At 34.2% G+C, this 25,019-nt stretch overlaps 2 protein-coding genes across 3 annotated transcripts; both read right to left on the minus strand.

Annotated features, from left to right (window-relative positions):
* Positions 1–1,270: 1,270 nt before the first annotated feature.
* On the minus strand, positions 1,271–10,185 carry LOC147401064 (DEAD box RNA helicase family protein). Of its 2 annotated transcripts, none has more exons than XM_086442195.1 (9): positions 9,626–10,185; positions 5,762–6,185; positions 5,374–5,526; positions 4,767–4,835; positions 3,719–3,988; positions 3,241–3,591; positions 2,763–3,040; positions 2,133–2,507; positions 1,271–2,045 (listed from the first exon to the last, which is right to left on the minus strand). In XM_086442195.1, exons 2-9 carry the CDS (start codon positions 6,071–6,073, stop codon positions 1,694–1,696), a joined length of 2,160 nt encoding a protein of 719 aa, XP_086298321.1. In that variant the 5' UTR covers positions 6,074–6,185; positions 9,626–10,185; the 3' UTR covers positions 1,271–1,693. The 2 variants fall into 2 exon arrangements, with proteins under 2 accessions (XP_086298321.1, XP_086298320.1); XM_086442194.1 differs by lacking the exon at positions 9,626–10,185 and adding an exon at positions 6,648–6,797.
* A 131-nt stretch (positions 10,186–10,316) lies between these two features.
* On the minus strand, positions 10,317–20,744 carry DRM2 (domains rearranged methyltransferase 2). Its single transcript, XM_086442196.1, has 11 exons — positions 20,631–20,744; positions 19,112–19,187; positions 18,945–18,989; positions 18,682–18,819; positions 18,046–18,145; positions 17,922–17,968; positions 16,163–16,279; positions 13,350–13,449; positions 12,074–12,186; positions 11,198–11,947; positions 10,317–11,122 (listed from the first exon to the last, which is right to left on the minus strand). Exons 3-11 carry the CDS (start codon positions 18,945–18,947, stop codon positions 10,691–10,693), a joined length of 1,800 nt encoding a protein of 599 aa, XP_086298322.1. The 5' UTR covers positions 18,948–18,989; positions 19,112–19,187; positions 20,631–20,744; the 3' UTR covers positions 10,317–10,690.
* Between the last annotated feature and the right edge of the window lie 4,275 nt (positions 20,745–25,019).

Consider the following 25,019-nt stretch of genomic DNA (forward strand, 5'->3'; position numbering starts at 1 on the left):
TAAATTGTCCCTTTTTTTTTTTTTTGAAAACTATTTTTGACAAATTAAAAGTTTTAAAATAGACTGATTTTTGGTGAGGATGATCTCTAAACCATATAGACCATCCTCACTAAAAATTTGCTCATTCCAAAAACTTTAACCCATATAAAACAAAACAAAAAATGGCTATAGTGTGGATTGCCCTTATTAATTCATAGGGTGCTTTTATAATTACACATCATTCATTTCCATTGAAAATTATTCATCCAAAATTAAGTTCTTTTAAAGTTGATTTCAAATTTTAGTGACTTGTATGACATTATTATTTTTAATTTGAAACTTGTGGGCTTTTATAAATAGAAATTATTATTTATAAATTGAAGATTTGAGTATTATTTATTATTTAAAAATAAATTGTATTTTAATTTTATAAGAAATAATATATTTTATTGTGTTTGATAATAAATAAGCATTTGAAACATGCAAACAATGTATAATATGATTGTAAGGGTAACAAAGACAATTTACCAGTTTCAGCAATGTGTAACAAACATGATTCAGCATCTAAACAAACAACTTTTTCAGCACTTAAATTCAACACTTATAAGTTTCAGCACTTATTTTTTTCAGTTTAACAAACAGCACCTAAATATCCTATCAAGCTACCACACAAAACTTAGGGACTATTTAGAAATTTTAAGTAATTTTTCCTTAAAATTAAGTCCCTTATGGCATGTCTCCTAAAAGGGAAGTTTGTGTCTGTTTTCATTCTTGTTTTGGCTCGCTTCCTTGGTTCATAGCTTGCTCTACTACTCGTTCTTGGAAAGTCCGATTGTTCCATAAGAAACAGTAGTTTGTTTTTAACCTTACTAATATCAAACAGTACACCATTTACACCTGAACTTTGTTCTTGTCCTCTCCCACACTACCTTCACCTTTGAAACACTCATCATTAAAGCCTTCTCCAAAGGATTTTTCCATCCTGTGGTCTCCACTACTGCACATATAGCTTCAAGGGTGTCACCCTACCCTTGAATGGAATAAAAAAAATCTCCAACATTCATGTTTAAGAGGTGATGAAGTTTCACATTCCTCAAGCAGCAACCCTTCTTTATCCAGAGCTTCTCACTTGAATTACCTGATCTCATTAAATTTAGTTTCAACATATTATGTTGTCCAATTCACCCGTATTGATTTGGCAAATAGAACAAAGTGTGAGCCCCCCCACCCCCCAACCCTGCTAGCTCTCTCGTTTGCTAAAAAAATCATTTGGGTTCTCTCAAAACAGTGATCAAGGTGAAGTTTCACGTGTATTGCACAAGAAGAATACTCTTTCAAGCAATATAACACTTCATTTTTTAGCATTTCCATGTAAGAAAACACACGGGGGATCATCCCCCCTACTTGACAAAAGGAAAGGGTTTTTAAACAAATCTTACAACCAAAATGTACCCCACTGACAACTTCCCTACATGCTCAGACTTTAGATGATACAGAAGAGTGGCAAAAACAACTTGAGTAAAAGCAAGGATTAGCGCATCCACAATCACTGGATTGCCACATATGGGGTGGGTGCCTATTCCCAGCTATTACTACACGGGCAAAATCTTCACTAAGCATGTCAGAAGCTAAACAAAAAAGGCCCCCATGGATAGAACAGATATTTATAGAGTGAGTACCTGTCACCCCCTCTCCTTCCTCTCAGTTAAATGAATCAGGTTCCTCCCCCACTCGGGTTAGAATTCCAACCACCACCATCCTTGTCTGCCAGAGTCATCCCCTCTTCCTCTTCCTGAATAATACCTTCCTCCTCTTCCTCACCACGAGAAGGTGAGGGCTTACCATTGGCAACACCATCATCATCCCTTCTTTGAATTGGAGATCTTCCCCAATGCTGGACCCCACCATGCCTCTCAGGGCTGCGACTGCGGCTTCGACTCCGGCTCTGACCTTGACCCCAATCTCCCACACGATGATCACTATTACTAGCAGGGTAGCCACTGTCAAACCTCCCGCATGCTTCCTCATTTTGCTCACTACGGTAACTCTGGTTGTAACCTCTCCCACTGTAAAAGCATAGGGAGAAAGTACAGTTCTCAATCAGTAATATTTAAATTAAATTGTATTCATCAGAGTGGAAGTCACCAACGTACCTGTCACGAGACTGATCATATCCTCGACCACCATGGCCTCTGTCTGACCGGCCAAAGGACTCATGAAAACTTCGGCCCCCGCCCCTCCCACCATAACTGGAATCATTCCGCCCACTACTATCTCCAAAACCACCATAGCCAGAATCCCACGGGCGACGAGATCTGCCCATCCCACCGCCACGTGCCATGTCACGGATCTCCAGGGGAACTTGCTGGTTTGCCCCTTCTAGAACCTTGATGAGATCATTTGCATGCTTTGCATTCTGATCACAGAAGAATGTGTAAGCCACTCCAGTGGCACCCGCTCTTCCAGTCCTTCCAATTCTGTGAACGTAGTCTTCTATTCCAGTTGGGAAATCATAGTTGATGACAACTCTGCAATAGAAATCCAGCATATTTGTATCAGTTTTTTATTTTCTGATTGTTGATTATTGGTGGCATCCTCTCTATAGTTGTTATTTCCCTCGTCTAGCTTTGCTTTGCCTTTTATTTAAATATACATATCTACCCTTGTCTTTCTTAGAGTCTGAATCTGATCATCTTGAAGGTGTTGCTTGCTTGCATCTCTCATATTTTAGAGGTTAGGATCGTGGGGAAAAGAAACAAAAGACTATAAAACTTGCAGTTTACCTTATGTCTTTGATGTCCAGTCCTCGAGCCGCAACGTCAGTGGCTACCAGTATGGGAGATTTTCCAGTGCGGAACTGGTTCAAGACATGATCCCTCTCACCCTGAGACTTGTCTCCATGAATAGCAGCAGCTCCAAATGGGCGAGTAAGAGTACGAGCCAGCTGGTCACACATTTTCTTGGTCGAGCAGAAAATTATGACTTTAGAGCCTGGTTCTTGAGATCGTAATATCTGATCCACACGTTTCTGTTTCTCCATGGACGTAACCACTTCAACATACTGCAAGGAAGAAAAAAAAACACACGGTAATATGAAAGATCCCAGACATACATGAAGTTAACCCCCCACCCACGCAAAAAAATAATAATTAAAGAACAGTTTATATCTGCTTCAGACTACAGTAACACCAATTAAATAAAAGTTCATTTCATAAGCAGACTGCAGTAACACTAGTTAAATAAAAGTTCATTTCATCTCACCTGAGTGATAGACTTGTTGGCAACAAGCTCGTCAATGTTGCCAATGTTAACTTGAGTGGGATTAGTAAGTAAGTCAGCCGCAATTTTACGGACTTCCTTCGGCCACGTTGCAGTGAACATGAGTGTCTGGCGGCGAGCAGGTATCTCATTCACAATCTTCCGAATCTGAGGTTCAAATCCCATATCCAGCATACGGTCTGCCTCATCAAGAACCAGGTATGAAACTTGTTGGAGGTTGATTCTTCTCATCTCCAAAATGTCATTCAACCGACCAGGAGTTGCAACCACAATGTCCACTCCTCGATCTAGATCTCTTAGTTGGGGACCCTTGGGTGCTCCTCCATACAAACACTTAAACCAAAAAAACACAACCATGAACATCAACAAACAAGCATGCACAAAAAAAAAAAACTAGTACACGCCTAAAATAAAACATTCTGCACAATATTCAAGTAAATTAGATGTGAGGGAGACAAACCGTGCATGAAATCCTTGATGTCCGGCTGAACTTCACAGCCTCATCTTGTATCTGTGTCGCCAACTCCCTTGTTGGTGATAGTACTAATACTGTTGGACCCATTTTTGAATTATTACGGCGACGCGTTAGATGGACAAACCCTGGAATTAGGTAACCCAAGGTTTTCCCAGACCCTGTCTTTGCAATAGCAACAATGTCCCGATTCTGTAGAACAATTGGCCAAGACTGAGCCTGAATTGGTGTGGGAGCAGTGAACCCAGCACTACGCACCTGGAAAAGCAAAACCAGCAACCACCAGGAGGAGAGATACCGGCATAAAATTTATATTTCATTTTGGATTTAACCGAAGGACTCAATAAAGCCATAATAAGCGTAATCAGCCCCCAAATGCAGAATGGCAAAGCCAGAACAGGAGAAAGAGGCCTTTTTCAGTTCAGACAGAGGCAGAGTGAACAATCACTGATAGTAGCCCCACCCAAAATGTGGGTGATTCTAATAGCCCTTCTTAAAAATTGGTCCACCTTATAAGGGTGCTCCAACTATTTGCAAGGCCCCCACAAAGAGTGTGGCACAGCGTACGACATTAGCTCCTCCCTGGAGCAAATATCGCACCTGCGACCAAAAAAATGTAGAAATGGAAGATGGGGGCATGAGTTTAAATTCAATATCATCCCTCCAGGGACCACAAAACTAGCACCATGAACATTGAGGTAACAGTTAAGGGAACTTGAATACGGTTTTAAAAACGGGAGAGCAATTCCAGGAGCAGCAGTTCGATAGCTTGTTTCCCATTGAATAATGCATTAAAGTGGCTGGGCGGTGGCACAGCGTACGACATTAGCTCCTCCCTGGAGCAAATATCGCACCTGCGACCAAAAAACAGTACAGATGGAAAATGTGCATGAGTTTAATTTTGATACCATCCCTTCAGTGACCACAAAACTAGCACCACGAACATTGAGGTAAAAGTTAAGGGAACTTGATTATGGTTTTAAAAACCAGAGAGTTACATAAGACATGGTAGACTAAGGAGATAAGCAAAAGGTACCTCTCTAAGAATCTCCAGAGGAAAACCAGTAGATTCAAACGATGTAAATGGTGGAGGTACATTATCTCCCTGATGAAGTTTCCAAACAAAGCAAAATGTCACTAGCCATAAAAAATCCAATCATCATCTTAAAGAAAACAACAATACCTATATATTGATCAGTATGGCAGGATGAGACTCAGTTACATTACAGTGATTTCCAATGTATTACCACGGATTGTAATTGTTATACTATGTATACAGAGGGCACAGGATACCATTAAGTTCAAATCTCTAATTTCTACTGAGAAAATACACCATGAAATTAAATCCCACTTATGCATAATTCTTTACTGCTTCAACAATAAGCAGACCAACTGTCACCATCTTCGTCTCAATTTTTTTTTTGACAAGTATAGTTAAATTGAAAATGAAAGCTGGTATAGGTGACCAGCAAGATATACAAAAACCCAAGGGCAGAATGTAAATAGAAATAGAAACATCATAAAATCCAGTAAAGAATTACCACAAAAAAAAAAAAAAAACCGATCTCATTTATCTAAGAATGTAAATAGAAATACAAACATCATAAAATCCAATCATAATTATGAAGCCATTAGATACTTACAGAAACAGTTATTTCATGTTGACGACAATAGGAATCCACAGATGAACCACTTCCCATACTGGATCCATGTTCTCCAGCAGCTGATCTCAAAGTCTGAGCACTGGTTGACCCATTTGAAACATCATGCAAGTGATCACTGCCACTAATGATACTCTGGCGCAAAATGCAAATTGGATTATATTTTATTTAGCAAACAAGACAACAATATACAATGCACAATAGAAGCGCTCCAATCAGTTATCGATATACTTATCCAAAAAGGAAAAATCAGTTATTTGATTTAATTGAAACTGAAAATTTAGCACCTCAAACTAAAAACTGATCATAATTATAGTTAGAACAGTCATCCAGATAAGTGCAAATTAATAAGTAGCCGAACATTATATACCTGATGATTCCTTCCTACATTATATCGAATATCTTCTCTGTTGATACTATCACGATTTTGATGTCCTAGAGAAGATTGATGCACTTGAACCGAAGAACTGACAGAGACAGAAGTAGGCTTTGGAGGAGCAGATGGCGTAGGTGGGTCAGATGAAGCAACAGGCTTTTCATACTGCGTAACATTGGTCTTCGGGTTCCAAAAGTAAAGAAACCCAGTTTTCCCATCAACTAGACCTTTCCATGGCTTAGGAAGTGTCGGGTCTTCTGGTGCATAACGTACACCAGTAGAGGAAGTAGATGCTATTGCAGCCATAGTAAAGTGAGGACCAAAAAAACCAAATAGAAGCCAAGAGATCCAACAGAAACTTTCTCACTATGCAAATTATAACCCTTAAAGAAAGGAAATCCCCACTCGTACCAGAGACCTAAAATCCACCAAACAAGTAAAAGCTCCAAAAATGAGATCAATTCATATAAATTAATAAAACCTATAACCCAAAAATTCACACGAGCTTCAAACTCGAAAGCATTGAACCAAGAACCCTAATTTACAGCATCAGAACTAGAAGATAAGGAACTTCAAAAGTCCACATTTCCATAAACTAGAGATTATACGAGAAAACCAGTTCAAAAAATCAAATCTACCAAAACCTACAAGATTCGATGTTAAAAACATAAAATTTCCTAATCTAAGGTTTCTACATTAACAAAATCCGTAGATCTAACTTCTGAGAGAATCCAGAATTCAAACACACTAAAACTAAATCAATTAGACTGAAAACCTAATTCCTCACTCACATTGTTGCTAGGTTTGATTTCAAACATCAATATCGTTCCCTAGATCTCTAGAAACCCTAAATGTGTAGAAATTCACAAAATCGGAGTACCTTTCGTCGCAAAGTAGTCTATAATGGAGAAGAAGAGACAGAATCTTCTCCTTGCTAGCAGAGAGAACAGAAGCGTCGAGTGGGAGGGAAAATGAAATAAAAGTTCGGTATTTATAGTAACTTCGCGTGATCGTACGAGGGAAAGACGTGATTTAACCTTGGTTAGTCCTTTTTTATTTAACTGTGGTTAAGTTTTGCCTAAAGAATCTTTTTTTTTTCTTTTTTTTTTTGCACAGTTGGCGTCTACCGGGCAAATGGGCGACCCAAACCCAAAACTTCAACCCCATTTTACGCTGAAATTGGGCTAATCTTTTCTATAGAGAAAGCTTCTTCCATTAACACATCAAATTTTACTATAACACTCTATTCTATATTTAAACAACTGTTTAATTCCAAATGGACCGATGTGTTGTAACTAGAAGTTGGTGTGCCAATAGAATCTCTCTTTCTATAATATGGGTTGAGTTTAGAATTTCATATCGTTGCATAGTTGATGCTCAGCGGAAAACGTCCAAATTGTACTATTAATTAAGGCCTGGTTTGGGAACACAGTGTTTTCGAGAAAGCACTTTTAGAAGAATCACGATTATAAAATTGGTCATTTGGCGAGATTATTTAGGAATAACATTTTGGTATCTAGAAAAATTGTGGGGCATTTGGTGAACAACTAACTCTTTGGATATTTTGATTTTTGAAGTAAAAACTGATATTCATTTCTTTATTTCACCCAAATAACCTTGGCTTACTTGATTTATTGAAAGGAAAATGCTCAAGTAACATTGAAATTAACATCGATTCATACATAGCTGATGTGAATGTATGTACGGAGTCATAAATACTTTTAGCAGAGATATGAGTGAAAAAACATATATGATTCTATGCTCACCTCCACATCAGCAATGTGTGAATCGACGTCAATTTTAATGTTACTTCAACACAACTCTCATTAAAATGCCACATCACCAGATCATGACCATAGAAGTAGAAAGAAATATTTTCATGTGTCTATTTTGATTAGTATCAGTCATACAATTACATAATGGTGGTGTGGTGTGGTAATATCACTGCTCTAATATTATTTTTGACATTCATCTTGTCCTTTTAGTTTTGGGAAAATTATTTAAAGGACCTTGGTGCAGGAACTTCTTTCTAAAATGTCCCTATGTTTTGGGTGGTCACTTAATAGTTCATTTAGTAAAATTTTCTTTTCTTAATTGTCCCTAGGCCTCATCTCATGATGTAATGTTTTTGAAATACCGAAACTATCATTTTTTATATTTTTTTTCATTTTCTTCACATGATTAGATTTTTTTTAATGGCGATTATAATCATTTTCAATATTTTTTTTATGATAAATGACAATTGAAAAATAATATTCTTAATTTTGAACATTAGATGTACTTCTCATTTATTTCAATGATTTTTTAATAGTAAAAAAATTAAATAAAAAACAAAATTGATATTCTAAAATTTTCAATGATTACGTTGTAATTTTTGTTTTGCAACTATGATTTATGCATTTTAGGCATTTCAAGGAGATTATCCAATATCAAATTTTAAAAAAAAAAAAAAAAGGTAAAAATGAAAATTTTGGATCACATTTACAATGTTGAGTTCACCACTTTTTATTGTATGATTCAACGTTTGTATGCCTGATTCACCGGTTCACCACTTTTTATTGTCTAGTTCAACACTTTATTGTTGAGTCCAACGATTGTTTTTTATATATATATATATATATGAAAATATTGGCCAACTTGTAAATAATTAAATATTACTTAAAAACAACGAGTTCATCTATAATTATCATCAAACTCAAAGGGGAAGTTCTTATATTTCTAAAACATTTTGACGTGAGATAAGACAACTAGGAAGAATAAAAGTTTACTAAATAGACTATTAAGAGGTGGTTCAAAACTTAAGAACTATTTAGAAAAAAATCCTCTATTAGGGTCTTTAAATAATTTTTCATTTAGATTTTCAATTAAACCAAATTACTTTATAAGTGTGGTTGTTCTTTTTGACGTAGCGGAAGCATGTGAATTAATAGATTCGATAGATCATGTTCAATGAAACACTCAAAATCAATTTGAATCAATAGATTCAATTGATAAACAAACAATAACTTAAAATAAAATAAATCATAAAACGAAAAAGTAATTAAAAGATAAAAGATAATTGAATTGATTATTGATTGATTGATTATTAATTTTCGAATTTAGAACTCTTTATATTGATAACTCCATTATAATATCTTGTAATTATACTAAAATACTAAAAATTAATATTCTTAACCTATTTATAACATAATATTAAATTTCTAATCCTATTAGAACTCAAATTGTAGACTTTCAATCACTTCTAATTATAATCTAAATAATAAAAACGAATTTAAATCAAATTATAAACTAACAAGAAATTATACTCCTAACATAATTATGAAATAGAAATCCTACTAGAAGTAAAAATAAAAATTCTACTAGAAATAAAAATAAAAATCTAATAGAATTAGAAAATTATTTAAAACTATAGATGTCCTACATCACTTTTGGTCTTTCTTTCTACTGTTGCATTCTTTTCTCTCTACTACACAGACATGCCCACCCCTGTTTTGCAATTTCCGTTAAAGCTCACCCACCTCCCTCTCCCCAAAAAAATACCCATGTATTCTTTACTATTAAAGAATATTTTTAGGATTTTTTATGGCCATGGCCCTACTTGCTTTCACTCTACAGTCAAGTTTAGAAACGAGTCTACCTGTATGAGCAGTACAGACCAATATTGCAATCTTTACCTTCAGAATCCTCCCCAGGAACATAATGGTTCAGTTTTTATTTAGAGGTAAGTAAGAATCAGGATATCAACCTAGAGCTACAAGGATTTGAAATATATGGAGAGCTTGGTTTTCAGGATGTGGGGTCTGTAAGTACTATAAGATGTAGTTAGTACAATATTGTAAAATAAATTACAAAAAAAACCTGCTTTTCTTGGATTGTCAAGGACAGAGATGATGAGCTCATAGACTGTGTTGCTGTTCAACATAACCATTTTCCAGGTATATACTCAGCTCTTTCAGAATCTGAAAAAAAATCAGTGGAGAAAAATTAGTCTTGAAAAGTAGTCAACCACTAAGGTCGTGTTTGAACAAAGCTTCTGTGCTCTTTGTTGAGACAAAGCGAGCAAGAAAGCAAGCAAAAAATTAGTGATCTAAGGTTTCCAAACTGTCTTGAGAGGATCTTCGGAACCAAGCAAATGTGAAGCCACACAAATAGGTGAGACCATACACAAAGGGACAATGTGCCATAGAGCCCCACCATGTGTGACTCGACTGAACGTCAACCACATCAACAATTGTTTCTACTGACTTTGAGGAGGCCGTCATGTTCCTTCCATCTCATATTATCCATCCTTGTGTCAGTCTTGATTTCACCATATCAAGCTTCCATGAAAACCCACCAAAAAATCTCAAATGGTGGTGTTTTAATGACCATCATAACTTTTCTGCTTTCACCAAAAATCTTGGTCAAGTTAATGACATTAAAGACAAATAAAGCTTAAACCAAGGATTAATAAGATTAGTCCTCATGAATTTTATTTGCGTGTTCATAACAGATAACAACCCCAGATTTCACAAAACAAGCAAGCAAGCTGAAACATAAGAAGTAGACAGATATCCAAATGGAATTTTTTTATAATTAACTTGAATCATGAGCAAATGTCTGCATAATTGACAATCCATCTAAGTTATTATGAAAATAACTGAAGTTTAACATAAGATAAAGGTTAATACAGGGACATGTTCGCCATTTTCTGAAATGCTAACCAACATTTACTGTCCTTACACATGTCATAAGGAGGTTAAAATCCACTACAAAACTAGAATTAAGAAAAGGTACTACCCTGTAATAACTCAGCCATAAAAAGAGATTAGAAAGTTAATTGAAATTCAAATGTACTTACAAATAAACCCTTCATACCCAATCATTTTTTTGATGGGTAAGCTGGACTTGAACCCCACGACCTCAGAGTTGTTTCACACCCAATCATGATTTCCCCATTATAACCTTAACCTGATTTAGAATACGGAAATAGTCATAGAACAAAGAAGAATGTTTACCCTCGAGCCCATCTCTGCTCACTCGGTTGCTACCACTAATGTTATTGCATGGGCTCCCACCAATTATAAGATCGAACCCCCCAAATGAGTTGATCAACTGCTCCAGCCTATCAGCGTCCAACTGTTGCACATCAGTAATGTCAATCAGAGTCCCCTTCTGGTTTGTTTGCTCCCACCAGCTTCGCAGTACGTTTCTGCTTGTTTCAGAAATTTCAGCCGAAACCACATTCTTCAAAGGGATTCCAAGCCGATGAAGGGCAACTTCAGCACCCCCGATGCCAGAGAAAAGAGATAGGACAGTGATGCCACCTGGGAACATGTCCTTCAAGACCGAGAGATGGTAGGCCACCGTGTCGACCTGCAATAAGTTTTTCATGAGTAATGAAGAGTTATATGTAAAGGAGAAAGAAAACAAAAAGAGAGAAATTCTGACCTGAAATGAGTTACCGAGTCCTTTAAGTCTTTCAGTCCTGCTGCTTCCACCACCCCTCGTGTGGTTCTTTGGGAAACCCAACAACATTTCTATCTCATCAGGTTCAAGTGGAGCAACCTTATTCCTTCCTACCCAGACCAGATTCCATTTTTTGCATTCATCAACTACATATTTTTGGATCTTCAAGGGTGGCTCATCATCCCAGTCTTCAAGGGCTTTACGTATCCTCTCTGCCAGCTTTGCACTTGCAGTGCAAGTCTGTACACAATTCAATTTCGTTCTTCGGTCCCACGAAGGCCACCATTTCTTGGTTAAAGGAAATGCTTCATGTATCGTCTGTGGAGGAATCGGCCGAAGAGGAGACCTATTGTGGATTGGAAGGTTGTGAATGTACCCTCTTTTTCTTGCAGCAGCAGAGAAGAACTTCGAATCAACAAATTCTGGTTCAATCTCATATAAAAAACGGGAGATTGTCGTCCAAACACCCTTGGGAGCAAGGGCTACATTCTCATAGTAAAAGTAGGGAGGTCCAACGGCGGCCTCCGGGAGTGTTCTATGACGCACGGGCATTGGTTCACTTGGGATCCCAAACCCAATCATGGGATTTGGGAGATGAAGTGTCTCATCATCTTCATCCACAAGTTTCTTGACGCATTTCTTTTCCCTTTTTCTCTCCCATCTCTCCTCTTCTTCAACAAGTCTTCTCTTCTTATGTGTAGAAGGAACACTATGGACACGACTTAGCTCCAGCTGCAAAATTAGGAGAAAATGAGATCAATTATTACACAATAGATGAAATTAGCTTAAAAGGAAGGAACAAAGTGTGGCATGAACTTGATATTCTACTGAAGAGACTTATACTGAATAATAGGGCACCTCTTCTTCACTGGAACTTGGACATTTTAGCTCCTCTAGATGAGCATCGGCAGTCTTTGCCATTTGAGCAGCGCATATAAAATCAGTCAGCACCATAACCGAAGCACCTGGACCTGCATATGTTTAATAAGAAATATTATAAAAATACAAAAATACAAAAATACAAAAAAAAAAGAATCAAGAGACAACATGTTCACAGATTTAGCATAGCAATGATGAGGATGCTGAGATGGATGAATGGAAAAAAACTAAGGTAACATTAGAAATGACTGCATCTGTGAGAGTTTAGGAGTAGCTCTGATAGGCAATAAACTAAAGGAAGGTCAATTGAGAATTTTGGTCATCCACAACTTAGACCGATAACATCCCCAATTGGAAGGGGAGCGTGCAAGTTGAAGGCTTTACAAGAACAAGATGTAGACCAAAAATGATGTGGGTTGAGCTGGTGCAATAATCTAGATGGGAAATACTGATCAGATAGTCCAGATTGATAAGAATGCAGACCACTTCGATAAAGACCCAAAGTTTCTGCCTATAATAGTAACAGGATTATCTCTCTCTTGTTTTTCTTTTTTTCTGTTTTTTTTTTTTTTTTTTTTGGTCTCTGTGATGATACCAGGAAGAGTAATTATTATAAAAACCTCATGCAAACTATTACTGTTTTTTGGTCAATCAAAAATGTGATACAAAATAAGAGAGAAAAGAAGGGTTAATTTATGGTCTAACGTTTCAAACTGCGCAATTAAATAAAAAGTTATTCAACAATTAAGTGAGCAATATATTTCTATGTGAAGTAATCCACCCTAAGAAGTATCAATTATCTGACTGCACCAATTACAAGAATTATCTTAGGAAAGAGTAGCGTACACATAACAGCAAACCCAATTTCAACATGCATTTCAAATGCTCAATTCTTGGTAAACACAATGCCAATGAGGTTGAGTTCATATTCAGCAGAAAAATAGACACATGAAAATGCCGAATTTTGAAAGGCCTTTCTTTAGTGTCAGAGCAAGGAAGAATTGATTCAGAAAATCAAGCAATATATTTCTACGATGCAGTTATAATGGATCCGAATAATCAAACAATTAGAACTGAATTGATTTAAATAAAACCTGATTCTTAGGAAGTAGCATCGTTGGAATTACATCATCCTGTGCTAATTAAAAATATTAAAAAAAATAAAAATAAAAAACTTCCAACATATTGTGCATACACAGGTGGCATAAATAGGTGTAAAACCATTACAATATCAACTTCAATGCTAAACACACACCACATCTATCCATAGCTATTGAAGCCTCATCCATGGGATAGCCCATATCCACTAAGTGCTTCAATGTCCTCTCCTTTTCAGACAAATGGTCCATGTTTTCCTGGAAAAAAGCATGAGTAAAATAATTGAACGTATATATATGGTCATTCAATAACAAAGCAAAACTACATGGGATTTCCATGAAATGTCAAAAGTTAGGTAAGGTTGAAAACTAAACTCAAATTATAAACATAATTGGAGGAATATCCAGTAATAAAGAACAGCTCAAATCTCAACCACGGGAAAATAAACAAATATACAAACCACAAAACAGTAGTTGAACCAAGCAAAAAAAAGAAAAAAAATGAGCCAACACTAACTTAACCAGAAAGGTGTTGTGAACTGAGCATAAGCAAAATGAATGGCAGAACTGGGCATAAATCAGCTAACATGTGCACAGTAAAAGAATCACGACGATGGGGAGCAGCCTTCAACCCTCTGTACAACTCGAAGTGTGATGAAAGTTCTATTATAATCACAACATGGCTATATTGGCATGAAATTCAAGGGTCAAATCCAAAACAAGTTCAAAGATTCCAACTCAGAATCCTCACGAATTAGATTTGTGGATTCAGTATTATATTTTAAACAATGCAAAAAAAAAAGTAACATAATCTTATAATGAGGATGATAATAAGATTACATATGTGCATCATATATCCAAAGACTAATGTATACAACAATATAAATGCAAAGTTATATTTTCAGGGAAGCCATCGTCTAAAAGTCTTAAACAGGAAGGATTCATAATTGTCACACCCCAGTCCATGAATTCTCGAATCATGTAGCATGGATAGCTAAACCATTCCGAAGATGCTATCCAATATACATCTCTAAGCTACTGCTACAACCAATAGCATACTCAAGCATAATTTACAGAATTGGTTTAGTAAAATGAACAGAAACCTACAAAAAAAACTACAATTTTTTATAGGTAAGTGTTAAAGAATATAAATCAATAAGAGTGAAAAATTGCCCCAAGTACAAGAGATTTGTAAAGAAAAAGAATTACAACGATGATATGCTGCACCATATTATGGATCTATGAAAAGGGCTTATGCCTGGGTGAAGAGGCATAATAACAAATAGAAATTCAACAATGTTACCATTTATAGTAAATCAGTATTTGTATTCTAATTTTAATCACTAATTTATGTTTAGAAAGATGGAAGTTCTAGAAACTAGAGTTAAGGAGTTTTAGTATGTAAAGGAATGCTTAGGAAGTTTAGAATTTTCCATATCATTTTGAAATTTAAATTGTAGTGGGAAGCAGTTTTTTGGAGTTCCATTTACCTTTGGAGTTAAGTTAGCAAGTCGAAAAAATAAAGGCATGTGTATTGAGCAACTTGATTCTAGGGATTCCCCCCCACAAGTGTTCAGTCCTTTGGACAATAGGTGTGTTCATAGAGAAACTGCATTAGAGATCTATATCTTCGCTGGTTATATGCTGTGCAAAATCCCATTATCTTCTTGGATTCCTCTTTTTCTTTATGTTTTACTTTTTCCATCTTCTGTTTAGTCTGCAAACCTATAAGAATCCGACCTACATAAAAAATTAGGAAATGATAATGTCCATTGCATCACATGACTTCATGGGGAGCATACAACCTAGAAACTAGTATGTTGTTAAGTACATTATTAGCACCATTTAGAATTACAGTGATAAATGCAGAAAATAATGGTGTTTACCTCCAATTTATGATGATTATTTAATATTAATTTGGTTATTTGGTTTAATTTTTATTTTTTGAAGTGTCGAAGGTCCAAAATGTAAGAAAAAGGCTAGAAATTCAACCCTAATTTTGGCCTCCACAGTCTCTTTAAAAGGAAGAGACTCTTCTTCTTCAACCTTTCTCTTTTTACTCTAGTTTTTCCTTAAAAAAACTAGGTTGTTTATTAGAGAATTTTCATGGATTTTCATTGAAGATGGTTGGATAAACACCTAAATAGGGCAAAGGGTGAAGCTTAAGGATTCATGTTATATTTTGATCAGCAAACTTGGTACAATTTTATATTTGATTAATTGAATATTTAATTAATTTTGGTTTAATATTGCACATCTATAAATTTTCTTTGATTCATTTTTTATTTACTATTCCATTGAATTCTTGGAGAATCCTTGTGACATGATAATAGGTGCCTAAACAGTCAATTATCAACTGTTCAAATCACATTCACGAACACCAATGGTTTAATCAATATATTTTTTAGTTGGATAGAATCATCATTCGATTCTAACTGAGACAAGATTGATCAAAATAAATATTATGGATTATTGAGTGAATCCCCTTGGATGGCTTACACTTTTAAATTTTTGTTTCAAGTCCATTCTTTTTTGCTCCATATGAAAGTGTGGAAAAAATATTTGTTTTCGTAGTTTAGGTCAAATCTTTTTCCACTTACACATTTCTTATTCATTTTTGACACAATCCCTATGGATCAACTTCTAAGTCCCGAGTTTTTAGTACTTCGCTAGAAACCTTTTACACCTGGGGGTTTAAATCTACAATATTTTAGTTGTAGCATTCCGACTCAAGAATGGAATGAACTTGTGTAGCAAAGTAAGTCTAGTATGCTCTGCAAAAGTATATCCATATATGCCACAAACATGAACAAATTACAAATCCCATGCCGTATGTGTCCTTTTGTGTATTATATGCATGAGTGCATCTTGCTAGACGTAAGATTCTAGCAGTACCATAAATAAATGAAAATGGGATCAGCTTTCTGGACAATAACTTTCACAGTAGTAAGCAACCAACGAGATGAACTACCTCATCGTTTCCCAGATAATCCACGTCCGAGAGGTCATCAAGAGTATCACCTGCGCTTGTTGAAGAAGACAAATCTGAATAAACACGTTTGCACTCTGGAGGAGATTTCTCGATGGCCTGCAAGAATCAATTTAACATAAATACCAAGAAATATTCTTTCTTCAAAGAGAAGGAATTGATATCTAAGAAATACTTTCAAGTATTTAAATGCAATAAAAACCCAAGATCAAAAATGCAATATACAACACTCATGTTCAATCGAGATCAGTGGGAACACAAATTATGGCTTTCATCAATACGGCATCACCAAGGCATCAAAATTTTAACTCAAATATTGAGTTTCAGAGGCATATCCACCTTTTACCTGAACCTATGCTACCTGGGTTACACAAGATTATAGAGCAAAGACCCAGACAAGTAATAACAGAAATCTCAATTGCGTGAATCACTTTTTTTATGTTAAGTACCGGGTTAATGGTTAGGAAGGTAAAGTTGGGTTTAAGGGGGTTTGAACCTAGGACGTGGGAACAACAATCTACACATTTTACCAACTTAGCTCAGTTGACACTTCGAATCACTTATGTTTTCCCACGAGGTTTAAAACTAAATCTATATTTCAATCGAATGTCAGCAACGTAAGTGACAATTTGTTCTAGGATAAGCACAAGTATATACATGCAAGTGAACATAAAAGACTGATGGCACAGGTGCATAATTAGCTATTCGATGAATAATCCCCAGCTTATACATGAATTCACCGATTTATTGGTTTCAAAATAAACTTATTAAAAAGAAGTGTATAAAAAAAGGTGCTAGCAAAAGAAACAAAACAGGGCCCCTGATTTTTGACAATCTTCTTCCTCTTGCAGTTTTGATAATTATGTTGTTCTTAGTTTTAAATTTTAATGTAAATCTATGTTATTTTAGAATACAAAAATCAAAATGCATTAAACTTAGGAATTATTATTAACTTTTAAACGTCTCTTGATTGATAGATTTGATCAATTAAATGTTTTATTTATATTACTAGGTTATTTGTCTATATCTATCCAACATCATGAAGGTAATCTTCTGTCTGTATACGTGTCAGAGCATGTAAGTGTATAGTTACTAAGCAAACAACGTTTTACAAAATTAAAAAAATTACATATGTCAGGTACAGATTACATTCCAGGAAACTGGAAGTTGGGGAGACCCATAAGACTCCCCTTCTCCTTAGAAAAAAAAAAGAGGAGAAACAAGCTGTTAACCAATAAGTTCCAAATTCATAGTAACAGAGGCCAACATATCCACTATTCTATTAACCTGCACTGGAAACATGATTTTTTTTTTTGGATCGATAAAGATAATTCTATTACCCTGCACTGGAAACATGATTCATTAGCTAGATAGTTCCTCCAAGGCACTGAAATGCCTATGAAACCAGAATTCCAGTGATCAAGGATAACTGCCCCTTGTAACACCTTTTTTAGCCAGATAATTCCAACAAGCTGTCGTTCTTCATTTTTGCCAGATTTTTTAATGAAATATTGAACGACTTTTCTGGATGGCAATGATTTTTTTCCGTGCACCAAATTGCAAACCATGCACAGACAACATGCAAATGACAAAATTTCCTCCAAACATGTAAGCTTTTTATCTAGGTATATCTGAAAGATGGTAAATGAAAATTACAAAACACAAGAAACCTGCTTCAACTATACGGACAAAAAAAATATAACCAACATGGAATCTAACAAATGAGCATATATTAACTCACTGAGTATGTCAGGAGGCTTTCCAGGATAGCTTCTGTATCATCTTCTCCTACACATTTAAACAAAGGTTTTAAAGACAATTTTTCAAGAAACTCAAGCTTATCAAAATAAACAGCATCTGTTTACCATTTTCCTCAATTACTTTAGTCACCATCTCTTTAGAGAAGCCCATTCCAACGAAATGTGAAACCAACTTGGAGCTGGAAGGGCCTGCTGATGAACTTGCCTGATACAGGAAGAGAGAAAATGAAAAATAAGTTTAAGGCACAACGCTTTATTAAAAAAAAATTTAAATAAAATAAAGATACCCCCACAAAATTACGCACCAAGTCAAAAGCATAACTTGATGGAGCAATTGTTTCATGTAAGGTGGGAGAACAAGATACGCAGCAAACATTGCACAAAATAAGAAACTGGGTCCTATGTTTTAAGAAAGAGAGATTATATTGCCACATCAACTTTTGCTAATGCCACTCCAATTCCACCTTCCCTCTATGAACATATGTTGTTACTATTTTATGAATAGATGCACAAGAAAATGGGTGGGGAAAATTTTATATTTCAACAGATCATTCCTTGTTCTACAAGGAATTCATTGAAAATCATTATCATATGAATCAAATTCAGTGGAAAGTATCCTCGTCATCAAGGAACCAATTTAACAAAAGAAACTAATTATTCTACTTAATTTTCCACTATTTCCTTTGTTTTACTGCTACATTAAAAAAGGAGATTCCATGGTAACCTTAGAACTGACATTACCTCTCCAAAGCATGAAACAGCTTGCCCACCAGAAATTCTCGGACTCGAACAAGACAAGAACGGCAACTTCTTAGTTTCATTTTCTTCTTCACTGTCCCAGCAAAAGTCGTCACTCCCTTCAGTATCAGTATCCCCCACCTAAAAAGAACCTTAAAACGGTGAATTGGAGATAAACAATAGAAATAAAAGAAAACAACAAAAATGGGGGTTCTTTTCCTTGATTGAAGTCAATAATCTTATACTGCGTAGAAAGAAAAGCTCACCATTTCTCAATAAATCCTAATTTTTCCAAACTAGAGATTCCAAAACTGTCAATAAACACAGGAATACAAATAAGCACCATATTATAGCATCCTTTCAACAGAAAATTTTTAACTTTCAAAGTAAAGCAGATCACATACAAAATAATCGTGCTAAAATAATAGATTACCAAGAGATTGCCACTTAATGCCCCACACAGACACCAACTCCCAACAATTTCTCCAAATGATTGAGCCTTCCAAAGCCTAAAACAGGGAAAAATGCTCAATAGAAAGGCAACAAAAACTAAAACAAATAAGAAAAACTTAAAATTTCATGAAAAGAAAACCATAGTTTAATGTCCATTGATACGAACTCAACCAATACAACAATAATACCTAGGTGTTAGTTGTGCAGAAAGTTAAGTCCATATCTCTTAAGGGTTGTAACATACCACCACACTCCGAAGCCAACATCCGAAGTAACCTATTACGTGGCGGCTTTCACTATGGTACCCCCTAGGTCACCCCTTCCACTAACACCCAAAATTCCCACTTTGTGGTGTCTCACTCTAATACCCTTTGTTTTGGGCCCCCAAGTTGCTCCTTTCTAGGTTTGAATTCGAGACGTGGTGTTGGCTCGGATACCAAATGATAACGAACCAACCAATACACCAATAATACCTAGGTATTGGTGGTGCTTAAAGTTAAGTCTATATCTCTTTGGGTTCGTAACATACCACCACACTCTGAAGCCAACATCCAAAGTGACCTACTATGTGGTGACTTTCACTCTGATACCCATATTTTTTATCCCCTAAATAGCCCTTCCCCTAGGTCACCCCTTCCACTAACACCCCAAGTTCCCACGTTGTGGTGTCTCACTCAGATACCCTTCATTTCAGAGAGGGGGGGGGGCCTTTCCCCAAGGTACTAGTTCTGAGGTTTGAACTTGAGACATGGTGCTAGATTTGATACCAAATGATACGAGTCCAAACCAATACACCAAAAATAGCTAGGTTTAGTGGTGCGGAAAGTTGAGTGCAGCAATTTCTATGAATTACAAACTTATAAGCCCTAATCCAAGTACAAAATTTGAAATTGAATACATGTAACTACACAATAACCCTAAATGTCACTCAGAGGATCAAATGCTTAAACAAAGAAATCCAAATCGAATTGTAACCCTAAATGTCACTCAGAGGATCAAATGCTACAACCTATAAAAAAAGAAAATCTAAATCGAATAGCAAGAATGCATGCATGCACTTCAGTCCACAGTAAATAGAACATCCACAGCAAGAAGAAACACAAGCTAGAGTGAAAAACAAAGACCAATTTGGGGAGAGATACTTCGAACCCTAAAATAACATTAAATTCCACTCATTTTTCCCTACCAGAATTTCTAAACCCACGAAAACATACAAATTTAAACAAAATAACAAACGAGTCTACTAAGCAACACTAGAAACATAAAACGAAACCAAATATGTATAAAATCGACACGAAATTGCTTCGATTAACAGTATAAGTGCTTCGAAGTAAGCACTAAACAAGAGAAAATCAAAATCAAAATCCTATTGTTCGAAGAAGGTTGCTCGTGTTGAATGTGTGATCGAGATGAGACGAAATGCACTTCGCTCTGATAGAAATTTCTTTAGTATTGAAGAAAATAGGGTTTTTGGCGGGAGGAGAGAAGGTGAATTTTACCCGAAATTGCAAAAGAAAAAAAAAATATAGGGACGTGGGCGGGCTGAGGAGAGAGAGAGAGAGAGAGTCGCAGCAAAGGACGAGAGCAACCACACGCACGAAGCAATTTGGTGCAAGTCGAGGGATCTAAATCTAAAAAATATAAAAGAAAGATTAAAAAAAATATTATAATAAATAATTATAATAATAATTTAAAAGTAAAAAGAACACAACACAGAATTTACGTGGTTTAATCAAATTTTTCAATAACTCTTTCTTGTAGTAGAAACTCAAAAAAAAAAACCCTAGAAATCAACTTAAAATGAGATGAATATGAATGTATAGTCCATACAATAATGAAATTGCCCTTTTAGACAAGTGTTACGAAATTATAAAATCGTTTTCTAATAAAAGACAAGGTACCAACATAACAAATATTAGTGAAACAACAAAATATTATAAAATTATATATGCAAATTTATTGACCTTATTTATAAATACTAGAATGTTATACCAATAAAGAGTAGACATGTGGTGACATTTCTTTTCTAGTCACATCACGTATCGTTTTATTATTAACTTTTATTTTAGGTACGCACAAAATGAAAGATTAAGTCCAGTGTTGTTGACAAAAGTCAGCGTTGGTGAAGTAATATAGTTTTTAACTGGTTAGGTGAAAACTAATAGTATCCTCATTTTTTTTTTAAGACATAAATATCATTATTATTAAATCCAACTAAAAAGTCTAATTTAATTTCTTTATCTACCTACAACTCCCCCCCTCCCCGCCACTCCCCTTCTTGGTCTATGGATACTCTACTTCCCTTTTTTATTATTCTCTTTCTCCATCTTGTCCAAACTCGTCCAATTATGAACTCAAATGATCAATAGACCAAATCAAACATGAGTCTTCTCAATATTTGAATTGTTGTAGGATTTTATTTATTAAATAGTTGCGAATACTTAAATTAATCTAAAAGGCATAATATATATAATCATTAAAAGGTGAAGATAATTTTTACGCGATAAACAAAAAATATGACTTTGATGAAGTTGTTGCAGAGGTTATACCCATAATGTTTAATTGAAAAAATGCTACAATGACATTAAAATTGACATCATTTCACACACCATTGATATGGATGTGTGTATAGAACCATAGATGTTTTTCATTGAGAAACGAGTGAGGAGCATCTACATCTCAACGAAAAGCATCTATGGCTATGTGCTCACCTCCACGTCAGCATGTGTGACAATGTCAATTTTAATGTTAATCCAGCACTATTCTTTTTTATTTTACAATATGGATTGCTTTAACTTAAACTTTTGATTTTTTAGTTGGATGACACTAATGTGGAATAGTTTTTTTTCTTTAACTCATTTATTTTCATATTTTACCTTTATTTTTAAGCTAATGCATAGGCTTTCCATATGTAAAGCACTGACGCTACAACAAAAATTAAAATAAGTATTGTCCCGTCCTACAAATATTGTAATGAGTATTATTATTAAAGAGTCGTGCTGGGATGACATAGGGTTTACTGTGATTCTCACAAATCTGACATAGAGATGCATATAACCGTAGATGATTTTTACTCGTATCGCGAGGAAACACATCTATGGTTATGTGCACATCCCACGTCAGAATTGTGAGAATCATAGTAAATGCCCTATGTCATTTCAACATTTTCCATCATTAAAACATAATATTTAATGGATACATAGTAATGGTACACAACATATTGTTATGATACCCCACATTCTGACCATTGCGATGATGTTATAATCAAGTTATATATTAGAGATGGGTCATAATTATTTACAGAATAAATAATTATTTTAGGAATTTTGAATTCAAATTTTGAAATGTAAAATTAAAATTTTTACTAGAATTTGCAAAGCAATGAAGGGTGTATACATGAAGTAAATAGAGAAATACGCAAAAGATGAGAAAGCATCTAAAATTATAAAATAAAATTATGCAACGAGAGGAATTTAAAAGGGAAAGATGAAAGTCAAAAATATTATTGATGTATTAAAAAAAATGCCTTATTTGTTAATCTAATTTATAGTTGTTTCGATGTTATACTATCAAGAACAAGCATAACAATTTTTTTTTTCTGCTTTTTCAATTGAGTTATATGAGACATTTTCTTATTTAAAATTTTTAAATTATCCTACAAATTTCCTCATCAATGATTTTAAGGTTTTTTAGACTCCTTTAAAATGAAAGACAAAATTCATCTTATTGATAAAAATAAACTTCATTAACTAATGATAAATGTATAGTATTTTTAATTGGTTGAGTGATAACCAAAATATCGTCGTTATTTTCTCTAAAAAATAAAAACAAAATATCATTATCATTAAACATAACAAAAAAATCAATTTCATCGTCTTTCTAGTGTTATCACCTCCTCCTTCTCTTCATCTCTCACCTTTTATATCTCTCTCTCTCTCTCTCTTTGAATGAGTGATATAGAATCATTATAAAATTCAATTGACATAAGTTAAATTTTGATCGGATCACAAATAACATAGAATTTCTAGTATTTTTTTCATACTATAATTTTTAAACTCCCAAAAATGTATAAATTTAAAAAAGATAGAATACAAGTACTAAAAAATGCTAACTAGATTAGAAATTAAGACATAATCAAATTATACAATATGAGTACTAAGAAACACTAATTCTATCTCTTCAACTCTAGATCTCCTTGTGTTTGGTGATGAGGAAAGTCGAGCAAAAATGATCATTTGTTCAAATTTCTACAAGGCAGCCTATTGGTCCTCAATATCAATCAGTTGAAGTGAAACCACTTTATTTGAGGAAAGGGTTATGGTCAAAATAAAACGAAATACATTTCACTATGTTAAAAAATTAGTAATACAAAAAATAAGATTTTTGGTGAGAGGGAAGCAAATAAACTTTATTAGAAATTACAAAATAAGGAGCGCGAGAATAAATAAATATGCTATGAGGGAGAGAGCAACCACACTTACAAAGCAATTTAGTGCAAATCAAAGGATCTAAATGAATGAAAAGAAGGTCAAAAATAACATTAACAAAGATAAAAAAAATAATATAAAATTATAATTAACAAATGTATGATCTAATTTATAGTTGTTTATTGTTATATGAATAAAAAACACATGTTTAATATTTCTTTGTATTTATATAGTTGAGATTCTACAAGATTACTTTTTTTAGTCATTTCATGTATCATTTTATTATTAATTTAAGGATCTTTGAGGCTATTATGAGATTAAATATTAGGTCTATCTCAATTGCTAAAAGTCATCACCATTACTTGATGATAAAATACTACGGACAAATGATATATTTATTCATTTTTATTTTTTAGTCAAGTGCAAATGATCATTGGACAAAAATCAAACATGAATGTTTTCAATATTTAATTATTGTAGGATTTATTTCTTAAATAACTATGAATATATGACTTAATATAAAAATACAATCAATATAATTACAACGATTAATGAGAATGTTCTTTTTTTATATAAAAATAATAATTTCGTCGAAGTTGTTGTAAAGTTATACTTATAATTTTATGGGAAATTGTACGCTTTATTTGTATTTTCCAATTTTTTGTATGACTAACATTAGTATAAAATAGTTGAATGGTTGATTCTTTCATTTATTATCATATTGAAACAACGAAATATCAACAAATGAAAATAATATTGTCTCCTCCCATACCCCCACTATAAATATTGTAATTAGTGTTGCTTCTGTCACATGACAGGAAATATAATATATTATTTCTTCTTTTTTTCTTGGATAAAGAAATATAGTTTGATTGTATAAAAATAACTCAAATAACTCACCTTATTATTTTTACCTCAACTTATTTCTTAATGTGAATGAGTTTAAACTTAAATTGATTGCATTAAAGACATGACGATATACTTGTAAGTGAAAAAAATGACAAATGAAAAATGATGAAGGGAATGGAGATAAGAGTATGACTTTGAAAAGAATGAAGATGATTGAAGGAGAAAGAAACTCAATAAAATGAGAAAAATTGGAGAAATTTTGTGTTTAGTTGAAAAAGATGAAGTGTACACTATGATACTTTCAATTCCAATAACATTTAAAAAAAATAAAATCATACATACTGAAATGTTGGTACTTTAAATAAATGAAGGTTATTTTGACGATTTACAAAAATAAGAATGAACTAAATAATTAATCAGTGAAACCAAATTATGTCGACTTTTTAGTATAGTAAATTTGATTTTGCAATTTGATAGAGGGGGTGATAACTTAATTTTAACCATGTCATGGGAGGTAGCTTAAAAAAATCTTTATTTTTCGAGCAAAATAAAATATAATGATGAAATAAGATATGTATTACTCAGTCCTAATACTAAATAAGATATTTGATA

The sequence above is a fragment of the Akebia trifoliata genome, chromosome 5 (assembly GCF_017979445.1).
Source record: "Akebia trifoliata isolate Shusen 1 chromosome 5, ASM1797944v1, whole genome shotgun sequence".
NCBI lineage: Eukaryota > Viridiplantae > Streptophyta > Magnoliopsida > Ranunculales > Lardizabalaceae > Akebia > Akebia trifoliata.